At 44.9% G+C, this 19013-nt stretch overlaps 1 protein-coding gene across 1 annotated transcript in view; it reads right to left on the bottom strand.

The window, feature by feature from the left end:
- Positions 1-19013, bottom strand: part of LOC135901568 (uncharacterized) — a 1085637-nt gene that overhangs the window by 232491 nt on the left and 834133 nt on the right. Inside the window, exon 13 of the mRNA XM_070531118.1 lies at positions 10735-10851. Within this exon, the coding sequence (XP_070387219.1) occupies positions 10735-10851 (117 nt within the window). The remainder of the gene's footprint in view (positions 1-10734; positions 10852-19013) is intronic.

The following is a 19013-nucleotide window of genomic DNA, read 5'->3' as shown; positions in this document are numbered from 1 at the left end:
ATACTAAACCATACTAAACCATATAATTATATTAAACTGGACAAGTTGGCAACGATCCATCTTCAACAGCACCACTTCAAACACGGACAAGCAAAACACGTCACGTGTATTTTTTTTTTCTTTTTTTGCCTGTCCTAGTATAGTAGGCGGCGTTGACGATGAATAAATACCTATACTTATTATCACCCAAGGCTGGCAAAATCAGTTTTAAATGGATCCCGAATGGCTGATAACATTTGTACCGCAAGCTGACTTCCCTCCACTAGATCCGTGATTCCCTGTTGTATCAGGAAGGTGAATTTCGGTGGCCCGAGATTGACGCGGCAACGCAAAGGTAGCGTGCAGTACGAGTGTGCCGAATTACTGACAAGCCGGCAGCTGAATGATGTCGCTGAATATTGCTTTGATGGGAGGACCGCGGGCCCATTTACTGCAGTTGTTTGACTACACTGACAATTTTTTTTCTAGGCGTTTTTTTTTTTGAGGAAAATTCGTTTAAACCAAATTTCTAAAAAATGGCGAAAAATATACTCGTACTTTTGGACGCAATCGGCTCAATGCGAGCACAATGCTGCAATTGTTCAATATAGTAAACTGAACTTCCATTATCCACATTTGTCGTTATCATGAAAGAGAATACGAATATCATACCTATAAACATACTCGGCCAGGAGTGCAGGCCATACCGGATAAGCAGCGAGCAAAATAAGAAGAATACGATATAAACAGGCTTAACCAACAATCTATCAAGTGTAGTTAAACAAATCATTATAATCGAGCTGCGGAACCCAAAGCTAGATTAAGGGCACGTTCAAAAGGACCGCTATCAAAAGCACGCTACACATGCACTTTCGTCCGCGGCCCACGCCGTTATTAGCGCCATTGAAGTTCGCTTCCCCGTCGAGCTTCTGTGACCTTCAAGGGAAGGGGGCAGCTCTAATGGTGAACGCAGAACACAAACGTCGCTCGCAGGCGCGGGAACTTGACAAAAACGCACAGCAAAAGACAGTACACCAAAGGGTCGTACAGGACTACTGCGCTAACTGGTGTCTTTGTATGCTGTAAAAACATGCTGACATGCTGTAAAAAAAAAAAAAAAGTAAACCGCCAAGAGAAGCAAAGAAAATGTTTAAGCTTTATCGTCAGGGCACATAAAACAGTGTAAAAAAAGTGCTACGTTATTTTTTTAATGCATCCAGAATTTCGTTCAGTAGCATTCACTTGTAGCTACGCACACGTAAGCAACAACGGGTGATACGAAATGCATGTGTCATCCGCGGAATGGTTCCACAATACACGCAGAATGAACCTAACATGCGCGAAACGTAGAGCTGTTAGAACGACGCAGCATGGATGAAGGAGTTAATTTCTTTCCACCACGCAACGCAGCGCTCGCTGCGAGTGCACCTTTCTATTATGGCCTCCAAGACCTTCGCCTCGCGCTGCGCATATCGGAGGCAACGTATTTTGATATTTGCTTCTTTCGTGTCAAATACTAAGCGCTTACACGATATCGAAGGAGAAAGAAATAAAATTAAATAAATATGCGTTCGACTGTAAAATTATGGATACGAAAGCCTGGCGTCACCAGTGAGCATGGGTGGTTTATGGTGCTGTGCAATGTCACTGGATCTGTTCTGAGGTAGCTTAATTTGTGTTTACACTGTACGGCCCTAGTATGACAATAATTAGAAGTTTTTTCAATTGCCCAAGAGAACTGCAAGTACTAATTTCGAAGCATCACATTGTGATTAACTTGAGAGTGATGAGTCGTCTGCTCGAGCAGACGACACGTGCGGCAATGATCACTGCGACGGGCACGCAAAAGCATGTGTCCTTCGGGGTTACGCTGTCTTCGGCTACACATCAGTGCAGCGAGAGTCATACGCCAGTTACGCGCCGAATTGAACGCCTCCGTGATTCTTTATCGCAAATACATCAGCGATGAACACGTGTAGCGCACCCTTGTGGCGAAACGTACTAGCGAAACGCACAATATTTACCACGAGATGGGCATTCAATCACTGAGAACCACGTTTGTGCTTAAGTGTCTGATAATAAACTGTATATAATCTTTACCGATATTTTACAACTAATTAACGCAAATGTACGCTCACTACAGCAGCGCAACACCAAAAAATCTGGCAACATTAAAAACAGCGCCTTCCCTTGCGTAGAGAGTTTCGAAAAAAAGTGACATGTCGTACAAGTGCATCACTAGAGGCGTTCCAGGGTGACTGCAATGTAAATGCGAGTTGTAAAAAATGGTGTTTGCTGCTGATTTTGCATTATTCTACCTTCTTTCTGTGACTGCGTTTTGAACAAAACAAAATATAATTTGTTACAGCAAAAAATAAAGAAATAGTTGCTCCCGTGCATTAAATTTTGCTGCACTTTACTGCGTACAACCGAAGACGGTAAGGTTACACCCGAAAATTAGTTTTATTCCAGAGCACTACCTTCATGCAAATAGTTGTTAACTATAATTTAAAAACCAAAGCTGCTGCTAGCGCGTGAAAAATAAAGCTTGTGGACAATTAGACACAGCGTTGCCAATGTTTTGCGTAAGCGTTTAGTGTTGCCAGATTTTTCAGGACATAACTTGTGCTTTTAAACTTACGTTAAATTATAGAATCAAAACGTCACTTATTGTTAAAACAAAAACAACAATAATAAACATAAGAACGTTTAAAATTATACGAGATTTTTTACTTTTCTTTGTTTGCGCTTGTTGCTTAACTTTAGCAAAACTACATAGTGGCCAGATTTTTATGTCAATGCAACTAATATCTCATAGAATTTCAAATGCATCTTTGAAAGTAAATTGCTGTGTAACTGTAAGATGTTTTTCCGCACAAGAAAGTGAATTTTTTTACACTCTGTTACTATCATTGTTAATAGCTGCTGATGTCTTTCGTCTAAATTTGATAGCAAAAAAGCGACATTCTTATTAAAACGCTGATAGGCGTCGCAATTACATTTTCACAAAATGAATCTAAATTGTATTCTTAATATGCACATAACAGCAACCTAGAATTGTTCCATGGCAGTTTTACACAACTTTACGGTTGCTTAGGGAACCTCGGGCGAACAGCGCGAAATTCGCTTGGTGGCTTTGCTAACGAATGCCGCGGAAATGAAACAACAGGCAAGAGAAAGAGCGCTACGGGACTGCAAACAAGTCCAGGACGGATGAGTTTTGGTAGTGCGCTGTGGTTAAGGAATTTGCAGCCAGAGTCGGCTGATCACGCAAGACCACACTTGGAGATGGCTGAGCAGCGATGTTCGTCCTGCAAATATGCAGATACTGTACTGCATTGTACAGTGATAATCATGACACCGCTTTCAGCCACTGAGATCATACCTACAGTATATGTAACATACATTATAGAAAAATAGTTCTATTAATATTCCTTTCATCAACATACATTGTCAAGGTAAATTCTTCTTCTTTCCTTGTTTATCGACCTCCCTGCGTAAATGAAACCTACATATGTTCGGATTATATGTGAAATACGTTTCGACCAAGCAGGTAAGCTGGGTGTGCCACTCTACCTGCCGCGTCTCCGAAAACTGACTGGTGGGCAAATGGATCAGTTCGACGACGCATGACTGATCACTGTATGAGACGGATCACCGTATGCGAAGGGTTTCACTAAATACTACATTGAGGAAAGGAATCTGAAAGTGCACAGCCAAGGCGGCGGCAATTTTTCCAGAACTACAGAAAAGTTGTGCAACGAAGGGTGGAGACCCTGGCGAAAGAAATCCTTCCCTTAATAGCGAAACCAAACCGCCGCACAGCATAAGAAAAGTCAATAAATTTAAGCTATATGAGAAAAAAGAAAGGTAAGGAGCAGCCATGGAAGGTGAAAGAAGCCTGAGTAAAAGCTCAAGATATCTTCGTAATTGATGTCGAAAAGATGCCACGCTCTAGCAGACGACGTTCGCAACATAAAGCAGCGCCACCACAGATATGAACGTTAAATCAAGGTGAAGCGCAAACTAGTTTGTTGGTTACTTTTTTAGTGAAGAGTAAGTATGGCACACTGAGATATGGGTTTTAAAAAAGAGAAGAAAACTGATTTTCTAACTTCGTTAAAAACACAACAATTCAGCAATAGTTCTTACCAACGCTTGTCGCGTCACCTATTGGCCTTTATATAAAGGTGTAAAATCACTCAGCATGCATAACGTAAGGCTACGTCTTGCGACCATAACTCGTATCACTGACATCCACCCGGTGGCGGGACAAATGTTGTTGCGGTTTGTATTTCCGCAGGGGTGGTTCGTAGAGTTCTCGTGCGCTACTTCACTATGTATAAAAATCTACTTTTTTGTGGCGCCCTCATAAGGTGAAGATTGTGAAAATGTACAGTGCTGGATATCGGGCCTGACTGGGGTACGTGGATGTTCGGTCATTGAAATATCTTGATTGAATGGTAAATAAACCGAAAGTCACGGGATACAAAGCGAGGCACCTGCTATGGAATGACCACAGAACAAACAGCGCTAGAACAAGCCGACAGAGACGTTTTGTCACGATACGAAGGTGTGCGCAAGTTCGGTGTTCACAGCGTCTGCAACTTCAGCTACGATGGACACACAGCGAATCATGTGAGACATATACACAAATAAGCGCACTATTTCTCTTATTAAGTTAAACCAACATCTCCAACACAAAGTTATGTTTAAACATCGTTGCTGCATGCGTTAGTAGGTGTCTTGCACAAGCAGCTTTGTTTAATTGTCTGTTTGGGTAGATTCCTCGTTGGTGTTCCTCGCGGGGGCGCGGTAGCACTGCAGAAGCGTTGCGGGGTGCTTTTCTCGTCTCGCGACGTTAGATTGCATTTTTTACCAATACAGCTCCAGGAAGGCACATGTAACCGGCAAACAGACCACAGGAGAGCACCTGAGACTAGGCGTGGCAGGAACTTAGGCGCATCCATGGAGCAGTGGGGGGAATCAAAGCTGGAAGTAGGGCGGTCCGTGGGTTGGGGCCGCCGAGGCCGGAGCGTGCCAGGGGGTGTTGTTATAAAAATTGGCTGTCAGCGATAGAGAAAAGCCAATCTTATACTACCCCGGCACGCTCCAGCGTCGGCGAGCTCCAACCCAAGGAGCAGTCCGGGTTCTAGCTTTGGTTCTCCCGTTGCCGCTTTGGTGTCCTGGAGGCGCCGCCAATAATGCGAGATAATGACACGTTGTTACATCTAGCACATAGAAAGTATTAAAGGAATATAGTCACGCCCAGGTACCAACTTGTGACGCAGCGCTACCACGCCTGTGCGATGATAATTATGCAAATCCAACGAGGAATCTACTGTCCACGCAACCACCAAAATTCTTGAAATAATGTGTGTGAGCTTAAGAATATTTCCAACACATTTTTGTCAAAGGTAGCAGTACAGGTGCTTCTCTAATGCAAGATTCCACGCAGCGTCAACAACTCTGGTTCTTCAGGGCTCGGGATTATTCGCGCTGCGTACATCCGAATTTTGAAGCGCGGCTTACTAGTGTGTTTAACCGCATGCTTGACTAAACTGGTGAGCTTGATTGCATGCTCGACAGTAGTACACGGTCGGCTGCGCGGCGCAGTGCGTGTGTAAAAATTTCCATATGCACGCGTCGGTGCTGTGCTTCCAATCGCACGGCATGTGCATTCCGTTCCCGCCATCATTTCACCCGTAGGCTGTGTAGGAACTGCTGCACAGTCTTCGATATTTTCGGTAATCATAGGTGTGCGACTTACAAACATGGCTCCTTTCCTTTATGACCTAGGAATGACGCGATAAACGTGCCGTACGAAACATAAACATTACACTTATCAGTGACCCAAGCTTTCACGAGTATGTACTATAACGAAAGGGAACACGCGAGTGTGTGGCGGGCAGCTTCGCACGTTACCGACAGCGAGAGAGGAGCCCTTGATGGAGCACGGCTAAATGTGACCGAATTTAAACGTAAGAGGGGGAACATGAGACGGTGCACTTCCTTGTGTTGTTACCCCCTTCGCGCAAAAGTTTCTTTTCGATCAGTTTGTTTTTCTAGTTTTCCTGCGGACGATGTGGGATCACTGATACCCACATCGCTGTAGTATGTCGAGGGCGAGCAAATCAGATGAAACTCGATACACCAATGTGCTATGAACAGATACTGATTCGTGGCAGCACGGCTTCTGCTCTTTATTCTTTCGCGCAAAGGGCGTCGGCTGCCCGAAAGCCACGCACTTCTATTTCCCTTCGTAAAGCTAATGACAGTGCAATGGAGCGCTGGTTTGCGATGGTTACGAACGTCCCTTGGTTATGTAGTAAACATGAAGCTGTACACAACCCCTAAGCTGTACACAACCCCTTAATCGCTAAATATAACTTCAGAGGGAACCTAATAAGCAACTTTCGCGCTGTAAAGGGAACACTGGAACAAAAAAAGAAAAATGATATTATTTTTCTTTGATCGGGTGCGATCACTCAGTGTTCTGGGACTGGGAGGAAGATAACCGGGACTTGATTCTGCAACCAGCAAGTGGACTTTCTTGCGCAAGACGCGTGCCATGTGGCGGGGCACCGCGTATACCCGGCAGGAGGGCGAATTTCACGAGTGGGCCCGAATGCCTCGGGAGGCCAGAAAGAAGGATCAGCTAACCCGAATTAGACGTTTACCAAACTTGCAAGTGCACTTCGCCGCATAGCACATTTACGCAACTAGATGTGGCACTGGTCATGGTTGAACAGAGGACGACGTACTATATGCACATCCTGGGGCTTGTCTCTTGCACATGATTTCACCTGAGCGCCAGATCTACATCTTTACTGTCATAAGTCAAGCAAACTGATCGTGCGCGTTGATTGAAGAAATCACAATGCCATCGTTATTCTGGCAAACTTCTCTCAGTAAAGCTAGCTTCACAATTATAAAAAAAAGGTTCATTTTTATTACTTTTGTACACCATTCACAGATCTGCTGCGCTGCCTCAAACCCATAAATAAATAAATTTAATTAGGTAAGCTTTAGAAACGTCACATGAGGGGGGGGGGGGGGGTCTACTGTTGGCTTTTTCCTATACTCAGGATGCCTGGTGGGGCAGCTGAAAGCACGACGCGAAACCGATCGCGTTCTGTGATAAATTCCGTGTTCTGGTTGGTAAAATAGTGAGCACACTGCTTCGTTTTGGCACTATAACGTCAGCAGCGTTAGTGAGAGTTGCAAGGGGAAAAGAATAGAAGAGCGCGTGGGCTGAGCTAAAGAACTACACTGCACAAACGCTGTGAATGGTACACTGTTTCCTAAGGGCGACCATGCCCTATGCATTAGAGTCCACTGGTTTACGATTTGTTCGCTGTCATTTCCAGAAAAAGATGCGTAGTATAAAAACGTAAATCTTCGGCGCTGCTTGTTTCGACAAAGTGAATGAACTCTCTCCGCAGTACGTTATTTATTTCTTACGCATCAGCCGCGTATATTTGCGTATGATGCGCGATGCCTCCCGCACTTCTTCGAAGTTTCGTTCACATCAGAATTTGTTTTCATGCAGCTATCGTTTTAGTATGCAACATCACAGGGGACTCTAGAGTATCTGGAACACTCGTCAAGGGCGATAACTTTCCAACTCTGCTGTGAGCATTTCCACTCAAGGGAAAGAAATTAAACAGCGCGAAAGTAGAACTTCGACACGAGAGAAGGAATGAAACACAGCGCTGACTTCTAAATGGCTTATTCTTTTCAAAATGGACGCTGTATACGTCTCACGGACAACACAAAAATGGAGCAACAAAGAAAAGAAGAAAAAAAAAGAAAAACTTGTTTTATTTGTTACGATATACGATAAAATAACGACCTTCCTTTTAGTTTTTTTTCTGAAATTTCTTATTTGTGTCCTGCTTTTCGCTTGAATTTCTCGTGCACCGTGTAAAGGTGTCTTTTCAAAAAGAATAAACGTGTTGGCAGTCAGTGCCGTGTTTAATCCCATATCTCTTCTCAGGTGACGAAGTTCAATTGAAGCGCTGTTAGTTTAATTACGTTCAATAAGCTATGTCAAACCTGCAGCCTGTCCGTGATTATAGGCCTCCTGGTTTAATATTCCAGCCACTTTGAATTTTTGAAAAGCGCATGACTTGTAGCGTCATGGCCAGGCTGCAACCACGCTCGTAATAAATTAAGTATCCGTGTCGTGCTGACGGAATTCTCGTTTCGCCTTGACGACGTCACCGCGCAGTCTCCGCGCAAAACGGGAGCCAGTGTGCCCGACACAGCGATTGTCCTGCCATCTCGAGCGGAGCACGGTAAACTCGCAATTTGGTTCGTAATTCGGTTCAGTGTAGTTTAGTTTAGTCATGATTGAAGTGGCCTGCTAAAGCTTAACGTCGTACGGCTTCCACCGTGGGGTGAATAAGAAAAAGTGTGAGTGCGAGAAAGAGCTTGGAAGCATTCATACGACGCGTTGTCAACATCAGTCAGTGTACCACTGTTGCCAAAGGCGACATTTCGCACTGGCCAGTGCTTCTCTGCGTAAAATACAACCTCCCATCTTCATCAACCTATTTTAAGTCGACCAAGACCTCTTCCTCCGATCTCCAATTACCCCTGTGCCACGCCAAACGATTCCAACTAGCGCCTGCGAATTTCTTAATTTCATCACCTCACCTAGTCTTTTACCGCCCTCTACTGCGTTTCCCTTCTTGGCACCTAAACTGTCACCCTAACGGTCCACCGGTTATCTAACCTACGCATTACATGACCTGCCCAGCTCCATTTCCTTGTCTTAATGTCAATTAGATAATCTGCTATGCCCGTGTGCTCTCTGATCCACACCGCTCTCTTCCTGTCTCTTAACGTTACGCCTATCATTCTTCGTTCCATCACTCTTTGCGCGGTCCTAAACTTGTTTTGAGCTTCTTTGTCAGTCTCCAAGTTTCTGCCCCATATGTTACCACCGCTAGAATGCACTGATGGTACACATTTCTTTTTAGTGATATGGTAAGCTTTCAGTAAGGATCCGAGTATGTCTGCCATATGCGCTCCAACCCAATTTTATTCTTCTGTAAATTTTCTTCTCATGATCAGGGTCACCTTTGATTAATTGACCTAAGTAAACGTATTCCTTTACAGGCTGTAGAGGCTGACTGGCGATCTTTAACTCTTGTTCCCTTGCCAGGCTATTGATCACTATCTTCGTCATCTGCATATTAATCTTCAACCCCGCTCTTACACTTTCTCTGTTAAGATCCTCCATCATTTGTTGTAACTCGTCCCCAGTGTTGCTGGACAGGACAATGTCATCTGCAAATCGATGGTTGCTGATATATTCGCCATTCATCCTTACCCCTAAGCCGTCCCAATTTAATAGCTTGAATACTTCTTCCAAGCACTCAGCGAATAGCATTGGAGAGATTTCTTCTTGTCTGGCCACTTTCTTAATAGGTATCTTCCTACTTTTCTTGTGGAGGATTAGGAGAGATGGGCGTATTTGTATATGTTTTATATGTTTATGTATAAGCATTATTTATTCTGTAAACGCGCTTTTCTTTCTTTCGTCTCTTTTTTTTCGCGCGTTACACCAAGAGGTAAAGTGGTTGCCCTTCTGATACTGCTTTTTGATAAAGCATATTCATCTAGCGATAGTCGGAATTTACTGAACTGTAAAGTTCAAAACTTTACAAAATGTTAAAAAAAGAAAACCGAGAACCATGGCTGGCCGGAATTGGCAGATGAGGTGGCACACGGCATGTTCAAGTTTTTGCACTATATTTTGCAGCGAATACGAGGCAAGCGCCCACGTCACGATTAGACGGCTAGGGCCGGTGTGGCCAGAAGTAGCGCGATTGACGAAAGAAAACCTTTACCAGGGCAATACAACTTCCGCTTTAACAATATTCCGCCGATTTAGGTATGAAATCCAAACAGAAGGTGTTCAGATCGGATATATATATTTTATCTCTAACCCACTGTCTTCATAAGCGGGACGCGTACCTCACAAATGCGGTATAACGCTGATCCAGCCTTGGTCGCCATTATTAAGCACATTTAATTAGCTTTCAATTATTGGAGATGTACTGCATAAATTCAGACTCGTTATTTTCGTTGCGCTCTTTACTTTTGTCCCACTATATGTGCGCCGAAAGTGACACGAAACAGATTTTTACGATGAAGCTCATCGCGTTCACTGTATACCTCCGAAACTGCCGTTTATAATGCAGCCGCTTTTCGCCTTGCATTCACGTCCTGTAGCAGAACGTTTTTTGAGACAGACTCAAAATATAACACGTCGCGATGCAAGCAGAAATCACTATACTTAACGATTCTCTCTCGATTATATGTAGTGGCAATAAAGTTAGCGTACGATTTTCCCACGAAGATTTTTCCCCCCTTTTTTTATAACGGTGTCTTGGTATGGCGTTGGACGCCGGCGGTACTGGTTGCTACTAATGGCAGCATTGGTTCACCCGAAACCTGACAGAAACAGTGGCCGACGCCAGTCAGCAGAAATTTCCATTTACTTCTTGGGCTATAGTTGGTTCGTATCTATGGAAAACATTATTAGAAACATTATAGAAACATTATTAGGCTCGAAATGAAGACCAAGAAGGTAAGAAACAGCTAGACGTGTTTCTAACCCTGTCGAATGTAAAACCGTTTCGCGCGAAGATCTACGTGCTTTTAACGGCGTCTTTATTTTGCGCCATTTTTTTTTGTCCTGTGAAATCCGCGACCTGCCGTTTGAGCATTAAAGGGACTTACCCATTTGGAATGCGAAGTGGTGCAGCATGGTACAGCGACGGCATGGTGGCGAGGTCGATGGTGGAGGGGGTCAGACCTCTTGGTCGCCGCGTTCATGGCCATCAGGGAGTAGCTTATCTGAAACGTTGGAATGGGTTGACGCTCGAATTACAACGCCGATTTCGTGACAAGTGAAGTTTAAAACTAATATATATATATAACTCGGAAAAACACCTTTATGTAGCACGTATTGAGCAACAGAAAGCTGTGTCAGGTGTTTTTCATGCAGCTCTACAACTTTCTCATTGACAGTTTTCATCTTATTGTACTATTTCAGAAGTTGATTAACTGAGCCTTATTATATATATACACGGCGTCCCAGCTAACTTGGACCAAGATTTTGAAAAAAATGTATGCGTTCTTCAGAAGCGCAATCGCATGGATGTTAGCGTTTCTCTAAACTTACAGTATCATTTTTTTGCTCGTCCTTCCTTGTTGAGTAATTAGCCGAGATACATTAATTAAATTTTTAAATATAGCTTGAAACGTTCAGGTATCCATAGGAAAGTTGTGGAGCTTCACAAATATTGCTCAACCCAGGCACTTCCAACAAGATAGACTTAGCGTGGCCGTCTTTATTCGGGAAAAACGAAAACCCGCGCAGTTTTAGAAAATACAACGTGACAGCGCGCTCTGTGCGACCGAATGCGCCTTTACATACACCGCGATTACAGCGCTCTCATGAGTGATTTGTAAAAACATCGCCAGCGCCGCGCCTTCCCTTCACTTAAGAGAAATGGCTTCAATCTTTGCTCTGCTCTGACATTACCGACAGCGGCTAGCGACGGCGCTCCGAAAAAATGCTTCGTCAGCAGCCGCTCGCGCCTGTCGCCGAAAAACGCACCGTCATCAGCCGTTTATTCCAATATGACGAGAAGATAAATTTTTTTTCCAGCGTTCAAGTCGATGCGGAATAGAAAAAATACACACAAAACATGCATTACACATCTGGAACCTGTGCGAGAGTGAGCATTTGTTACAACGACGCTTTTCGCTTTTATTCCAAGCTGTGCCAACGGTTGCATGCATGTGAGCTCGACTGTCTATTACTGTCGTGCCGCGCAACCGTTTCGAAGAATTTGTTTGCAGTGCCTAAAGTTTGCGGCCTTGGTGGGAGCGGCACAGGGCGACAAGAGGAAAGCTGAACGTATACCGGCATTGGCAATCTGGGGGAAGACCTAACGTGAACACAATTATGAGGAGTTGCTTCACGCTGAAACAGGTAGATTCAAGACGCGGCACCGAAAAGGGACCATTAGTAAAAGGGCTGAAGGAGATATTTTGGCTTTCATGACTGCAAACCCTCATTTCAGCGTGCGTGATGTGAGTGGTGCGGTCGGCATTTCAAAGTCTGCAGTGTTAAGAGTTCTTAGGAAGGCTGAAATGCATCCGTATCACCTCCAACTGCATCAAAAGCTGCAAGAAAGAGACTTTCAATGGCGGCTTGATTTCTCACATTGAATCCTTGTTAAAAGTGACGAAATACCGGATTTTGTTGACAAAGTGCTCTGCACAGATGAGGCAACCTTCTCCAGAAATCCTCAAGTCAACATCCATAATGCGAATTACTGGAACGATACGAACCGCATTGGGTGGCGCAGACCAGACACCTGTACCAATGGTCATTCAGTGTGTGGTGCAATATCTTTGAAGGAAGAATAACTGGCCCCATATTTTTTGACCACATGCTTACTGCTCAGCGGTACGTGAACGACATCTTGTAAGGAGCAGTCAAAGGTTTTCGCAGTGATCTTCCTATTGCGTTTTTAAAACGAACTTGGTATCAGCACGACGGTGCACCAGCTCACAGCAGCAGCCTTGCCAGAGCCTGGCTTGACGAAGCCTTCAAACGCCAGTAGGTCAGGCGGCATGGACCAGTGGCATGGCCTGCAAGGTCACCGGACTTGACACCTCTTGACTTCTTGTGGGGACATGTGAAAGACCGAGTGTACCGCAAACCTACAACTACACCAGAAGCGTTAAAGGCAGAGATTGTTGAGGCATGCAGCGAGATACCGTCTTGCGTCATCAAAAAAGCTACATCGGACGTGCTGAAAAGGTGCCAATACTGCATTATGGCAGAGGGCGACTTGTTTGAACACATTCTGTAGAGAGACATCACAGCGAATAAATATCTGCAATCGTTATCCATGAATAGAGCCATCTGTGTGAAACTTTTGCACGACGTGGAATAAGGCACGTCAGTAATATGAAATTACAAATTCTTTGCCGTCAAGGAATGGACAGGAAACTAAAGAAACCTTCCGTGTGAGTTTACAATTCTTCCTTTTGTGACAACCAGCGTAATTCACACGATGTTATCAAATTAAGCTTGTTATAATGCGTGTTTGCTTGTTGGGGTCTTGCTCCCAAATTCCAAATCATGAGCTTGTCATTTTTGCTCCGCATGCATTCTGCTAGCGTGAGAGTGCAATTATCGCCGCAGAAACGGGAGCCGCGCTGCATTTCAACTGCCGCCCGAACCGAATGGCGTTTATTTTCGGAATCGAGCACAACGCGAAGCTCTGTTGTGGGCAGCACGAAAGGAGCGAAGCGAGCGATGTTTTTTACAAAACACGGTCGAGAGCGCTGTAATCGTGGCGCATTCGGGCGCAGACAGCGCGCTGTTTCGTAGTATGTATTAAACTCCGTGGGCTTTCGTTTTTCCCGAATAGAAACGGCCAAGCTGTCTATCTCGTTCGAAGTACCTGGGTTGGCCGATATTTGTGGAGCTCCACAACTTTCCTGTTAACGTCTGAACGTTTCAAGCTATATTTAAAAATGTTATTAATTTATCTCGGCTAATTACTCAAAAAAAGACGAGCAAAAAAGTGGCAGTATAAGTTGAGATAAACGCTAACATCCATGCGATTTCTATTCTGAAGAACGCATAGGCTTTTTCAAAATCTTGGTGCATCTTAGCTGGGACTGTCTCTCTCTCTCTGTATATATATATATATATATATATATATATATATATATATATATATATATATATATATATATATATATATATATATATATATATATATATATATATATGTATAGGATCACACTGGCCCCGGTAGTAAAATGAAGAGGGTACGACGTACGTTGGATATGCACAGTATATTTTATTGACGTTTCAGGTCGTACACCAGCCGAAACGCCAGTAAAATATACTGTGCACGTCCGACGTACGTCGTACCCTCTTTTTCTTCATATATATATATATATATATATATATATATATATATATAATTTTTAACGTCGACTGAACTTCGCCTACGCGTTATTCTTTCGTATTTGTATGGTACTGTTCTACACGTGCCTATATATGGTAGACGAGAAGATAACATCCTCATTAGAACTAAGAGGAAACGAGGCAAGTGGATAACAAAACAAAGGTTATGAAACGGCTGTGTTGAGCGTCAGCATCCCATAACAGTGATATAATTGCAACCTGTTATATACATATACAAGGTGCCTCCGCTAAGATGGCCCAAGTCAGACTCAGCTCTGAAAAAAAAAAAAAGAAAGGCCAGGACTTACTGCGTTTTGTCAGTAAAAGTCTTCCGCTAACTTACGCATTTTTGTGAGTGCGTTTAATAGCCTAATTGCCCGATCCTATTTAGCAAAAGAATAATACATACTGGTTTAATGGTGCAATTGAGTGCAAAATTGTGCTTCGCATTCGAAAAGATCATATGCAGTAGTTTTCTCCTGGCTACATTTCTCTTTTTGTTATTCTTTTCACGTATAAAAAATTTTGGCTTGCGCGCATGATAGATGGTCATTATTGTTTGGAAAGCGATGCGCCCCAAATGGTGTAGACCGTTTTTTGATGTGTGGAATTACGTAAGAAATGTAAAGTGAGTGCACGCCACAGCAACGCTCTCAGAGGGTAGAACATGGCGTAAAACAATTAAGTTTCAGCCGCTTTACATGCCGAAACCAGGATATGATTATGAGCCACGCCGTAGTGAGGGGCTCCGGAATAATTTGCATCGCGTGGGGTTCTATAACGTGCACCCAATGCCCGGCATATACACAAGGGCGTTCTTGCAGTGCGCCGCCATCGGAATACAGTCGCCGTAGCCGGAATAAACGAGGCGTTGTTGAAACTGTTGGTCGCGTAGGTTGCAGCTACAGTAAAGCACTAGCGCCACAATTTAAGCGAAGCGTGTCATATTAAGAGAGCTACGGACGACTACAACTTACCCTCCTCCCTATAGACATGCTTTTTCTCTTCAAATCGTTCGTCGAGTTATCGGGGCTACGCTCCGCCTTTAATGGCCTGCGTCATGATATGACGTGGGGTCGCCTACTTCGGTTGTCGTGGAGGCAGCGCATGAAGCCTCTCCGACCTCTCCGCTAGCTCCCCAGCCATCCACCCCCGCGAAAGTTATCCAAGCAGCGTACGTTGCGAGCGGTCTGTCGCAGCGCCGAGCGTGTCAGATATTCCGGTGGCTGCCAGCGAGCTGGACCTTCTGGCAAATGGGCGGAGGCGTAAACTAAAGCTTCTCCAAACTATACTACCGCTGTGATGAAGGGACTTTAGCGAGAACATGAACGGCCTGAGCGGGCTGCACGGTGCAGCCACCTGGTAGCTCAGAGAGAGACCGGCCAAACACAGCGCTAGTATTGCGGTAACTAACTGCAAAACATTATAAACATTTAAATAGACAACGCGTTCACAATTACGCTCCTGCAGAAAATTTACACCGGCAGTTGAGTACGCTCGGATACGTCCGAGATCGCGCTAAACCGCGGCACGAGCCGGCCAACCCAAGCCGGTGCGCTCACACAACAGAGCCGCGGGACCAAGAGAAAGCGGAAGATCACATAGTTTCGATTTCAAGGGCCGAACGCGATCTCGTATACTTGCGCATTTCTGGCACTGTGCCAAGCTTTGTCGGCCGTGTACTTCGACGAGATTCACGACAATATGAGCCAGCCAAGTGGAAAGCGGAAGGGAAAGACCGTCACCTAGGAAAAACACGCTATCGTAACGGCTGCCGCGTGAGGTGTTAGAAAAGTCGCGTGTAGCACATGTCAGAAAATCTTTTGCCATTGTTTTATTGAATTTTCATCTCATACGCGGCTGCGTAGCGGTTCAGCGGGCAGCGGAGACGTAGTCTTCTTTGCGTGTTTAAAAGTTGCGCATACCATTTAGCATATACTGTAGTAAATGGAAGTAGTGGGTATAACGAAGTAATGGATATAATTCCTGCTTCCCTTTCAACTTCGTTATAACGAGGTTCGAATGTATAAATGTTTTAAGCAGGCCCGGTGCAAAGTTGCTGAGCATGAGGTCGCGAGTTGGATTTCTGGCCCGGTCGATTATTTCACGAGGGTGCTTAAACTAGAGAACTGCGCGGGCTCGGGCCTACCCGAAAATCCGTGCCGGGCTTTCGCGGCGGGCTCGGGCCAAGCCCGGGCTTGAAGCTTGGGGCTTCGGGTTGGCCCCGGTTATGAGGCAGTGGCGCCCCCACCCCTACCCGTGCCACCACTCCTCACACACATTGCTAAAGCTCCGCCAAATCAAACTAGAGACTTGACAGCTATTTGGCGGTCAACGTTTTGCTGCCTTTTTCACTCCTTTTGGACGGCGGTAGTCATCGGCATCTCCTGGGGTATGAAGGCAAGTTTTCACATCGATTCAGTACCCGCGCGATTAACTCGACATGCCTTCAGTTGTCACCATCTATTACAACGGTCACGCGCGTCGCTATTGCTTCGTTAGTTCAACCTTTGTTTAGACTAATTCAGGCACCAGGACAGGGATTCGGTTCGTAGTCAGCTGGCCTGCATGCTCGTAAAGCGAGTTGCGGCCGGAGACAACGCCATTTGTGCTTAACTTTTCCTTTTGCTTTATTGTTTCCTCGAGTGACGGCTCGCCGCGACGCTGACATATCCTTGGAACTATATATCTCGTGATATGGATCAGATAAGGTGCAAAATAACGTCACGCGAAACAGCGTCCATGTTCACACCCTGCAATAACCGTTAAACCCACAAGGAATATGAAGTCGAGGGTTCGACGGAAGCCCGTCTGGTCGGGATGAAGCATGAAGCAATAAAACGACGGACATCGACCAAAAGAAGTACTAAAAGGAATAAATCTAAAAGACGTTTCGGCTTCCCTACGGAAGCCTTGTTCACAATGGGTTGAAGGAAAGTTCACGGAATCTTATGTATACTTCAGAACGTTGACGTAAGCAGCGCGTGTATGACGGGGGGAGGGTTAATAATCCTGGGGTTTTACGTGCCAAAACCACTTTCTGATTATGAGGCACGCCGTAGTGGGGGGACTCCGGATATTTCGACCACCTGGGGTTCTTTAACGTGCATCTAAATCTAAGTGCACGGGTGTTTTCGCCCCATCGAAATGCGGCTGCCCTCGCGGGATCGAATCCCGGCCACGGCGGCCGCATTGCTATGGGGGCGAAATGCGAAAACACCCGCGTACTTAGATTTAGATGCACAGTAAAGAACCCTAGGTGGTCGAAATAACCGGAGTCCTCCACTACGGCGGGCCTCGTAATCAGAAAGTGGTTTTGGCACGTAAAACCCCATAATTTAATTTTTTTTATGCCGCCAGCCTGGCTGGGATACGATCCCGCGACCTCGTGCTCAGCAGCCCAACATCATAGCCATTGAGCAACCACGGCGGGCAAAAGAAGGTTGCCATCAGTACTCGGTGTTCCCAGGCGGGGGGAGGGTCCCCTCATTTTGATTGAGCGTGTGACGTGTTTTCTGTATCTCCAGTAATTCCAGATGCAGCCACGATTTCAGCTTTCTTTCTTGGCCGATAACTCTCGAGCGATCCCAGTCAACCTTGAGGCCCTTTGCATCTGTGTGCTGGGCAAGGGCATTCGAATCTGTTGGTTATGAAGTATACATAAGCTTCCGTGAACTTTCCTTCAACCCATTGCGAACAAGGCTCCCGTAGGGAAGCCGAAACGTGTCTTAGATTTATTCCTTCTTAGTACTTTTTTTTATCAGTGTCCGTAATTTTATTGCTCCATAAGGAATATGAATGTCATCTGTTACCTCGTCTGGTTTTTCCGTAATTGTACAGCACTTTGCATGCAAAACTGGCAACTGGAAACAAGAGTCGATACGTCGCCAGAAGTGGAGAATGATTCCCTGTGTTTTGAATGACGCTTCTACCGTTATCAGTCTAATCGCCTGACGTAGCCACTTCTTAGCTATGCTTATGAGGGTGTTTTTCTAACCTTGCGCGGTTGGCGCAGTATGTCTAGAACAGCAGCTCCTGCGCTCTATGCGGTTGCACGGGACTGGCAGCCACGCATCGTTACGCAACTTCCCAAATAACAATATGACTCGGTTTTGGTACTTAACTTGCTGGAGCAGTAAACGATGGACCCAAAAGAACTGTGATTGTTCCGAAAATATATATACTTATTTGTATTTCTTCCAGAGCTAATTAACAAAAACTCTACTAGAAGCTTTATTTTACACTTTCGCTTGTTTACTTGTTCTTGGCACTGTCCTTCCTGCGCGAGTCCATTTGATGTGGTCCCTTGTTTGTCACGAAAAGAAGAGGTCTATCTCACAGGCGTATACCTGTGAGGTACACCTTACTTCAGTTCTCTTCTGCAGGTTTACGCGTTGTTATGGCAAACGGTGGGCATTATTCACATCTACACTAGTGAAGGTACCTCCCCCCCTCAAATTTGCACAGAAAAGTTACTAGCAGCCCCCCCCCCTCCCCCCCCCTCCGAAAAAAAGATCCTGGGCACGTGCCCGGTTGCTGCCCTGTCGCCTTAGAAGCAGCAGCGCGACTATGGATGTTTATGCGCGGAACGTTTGGGAGCACTGCAATCACGACGTGCAAGCGGGCATGTCACGTGGTGTTTTGTATTTCGCGGGCATCATCAGTAAGCTTAAATACACTAATACTTATTAGATAGAAAGACAAACTGTTTATTCAGAGGTTTTGCAAACCGCTCTGCAACTTTCTAATTGGAATGTTATTCCTAGCTTCTTTACTACACAAGTTGGTGAAATAATCTTGAATAGAAATCTAATTAAGCAAAATACAAAAAATTGCGTGACACACTACATACAAAAGTGAGCAACATGCATTTGGTCGCGTCGTCTTATAATGCATCGGCATGTTTTAAAACCCTGGCTAAAGTTAGCTGAGACACCCTGTATACAGTGATTTTTGCTTAGATACGTAGATTTATTGGAGACATACACGTATACATAAATATCTTGTTGAGAGGTTT

The sequence above is a fragment of the Dermacentor albipictus genome, chromosome 1 (assembly GCF_038994185.2).
Source record: "Dermacentor albipictus isolate Rhodes 1998 colony chromosome 1, USDA_Dalb.pri_finalv2, whole genome shotgun sequence".
Lineage (NCBI taxonomy): Eukaryota > Metazoa > Arthropoda > Arachnida > Ixodida > Ixodidae > Dermacentor > Dermacentor albipictus.
The sequence above is the reverse complement of the archived record's forward strand: the minus strand, read 5'-3'. Positions and strand labels throughout refer to the sequence as shown.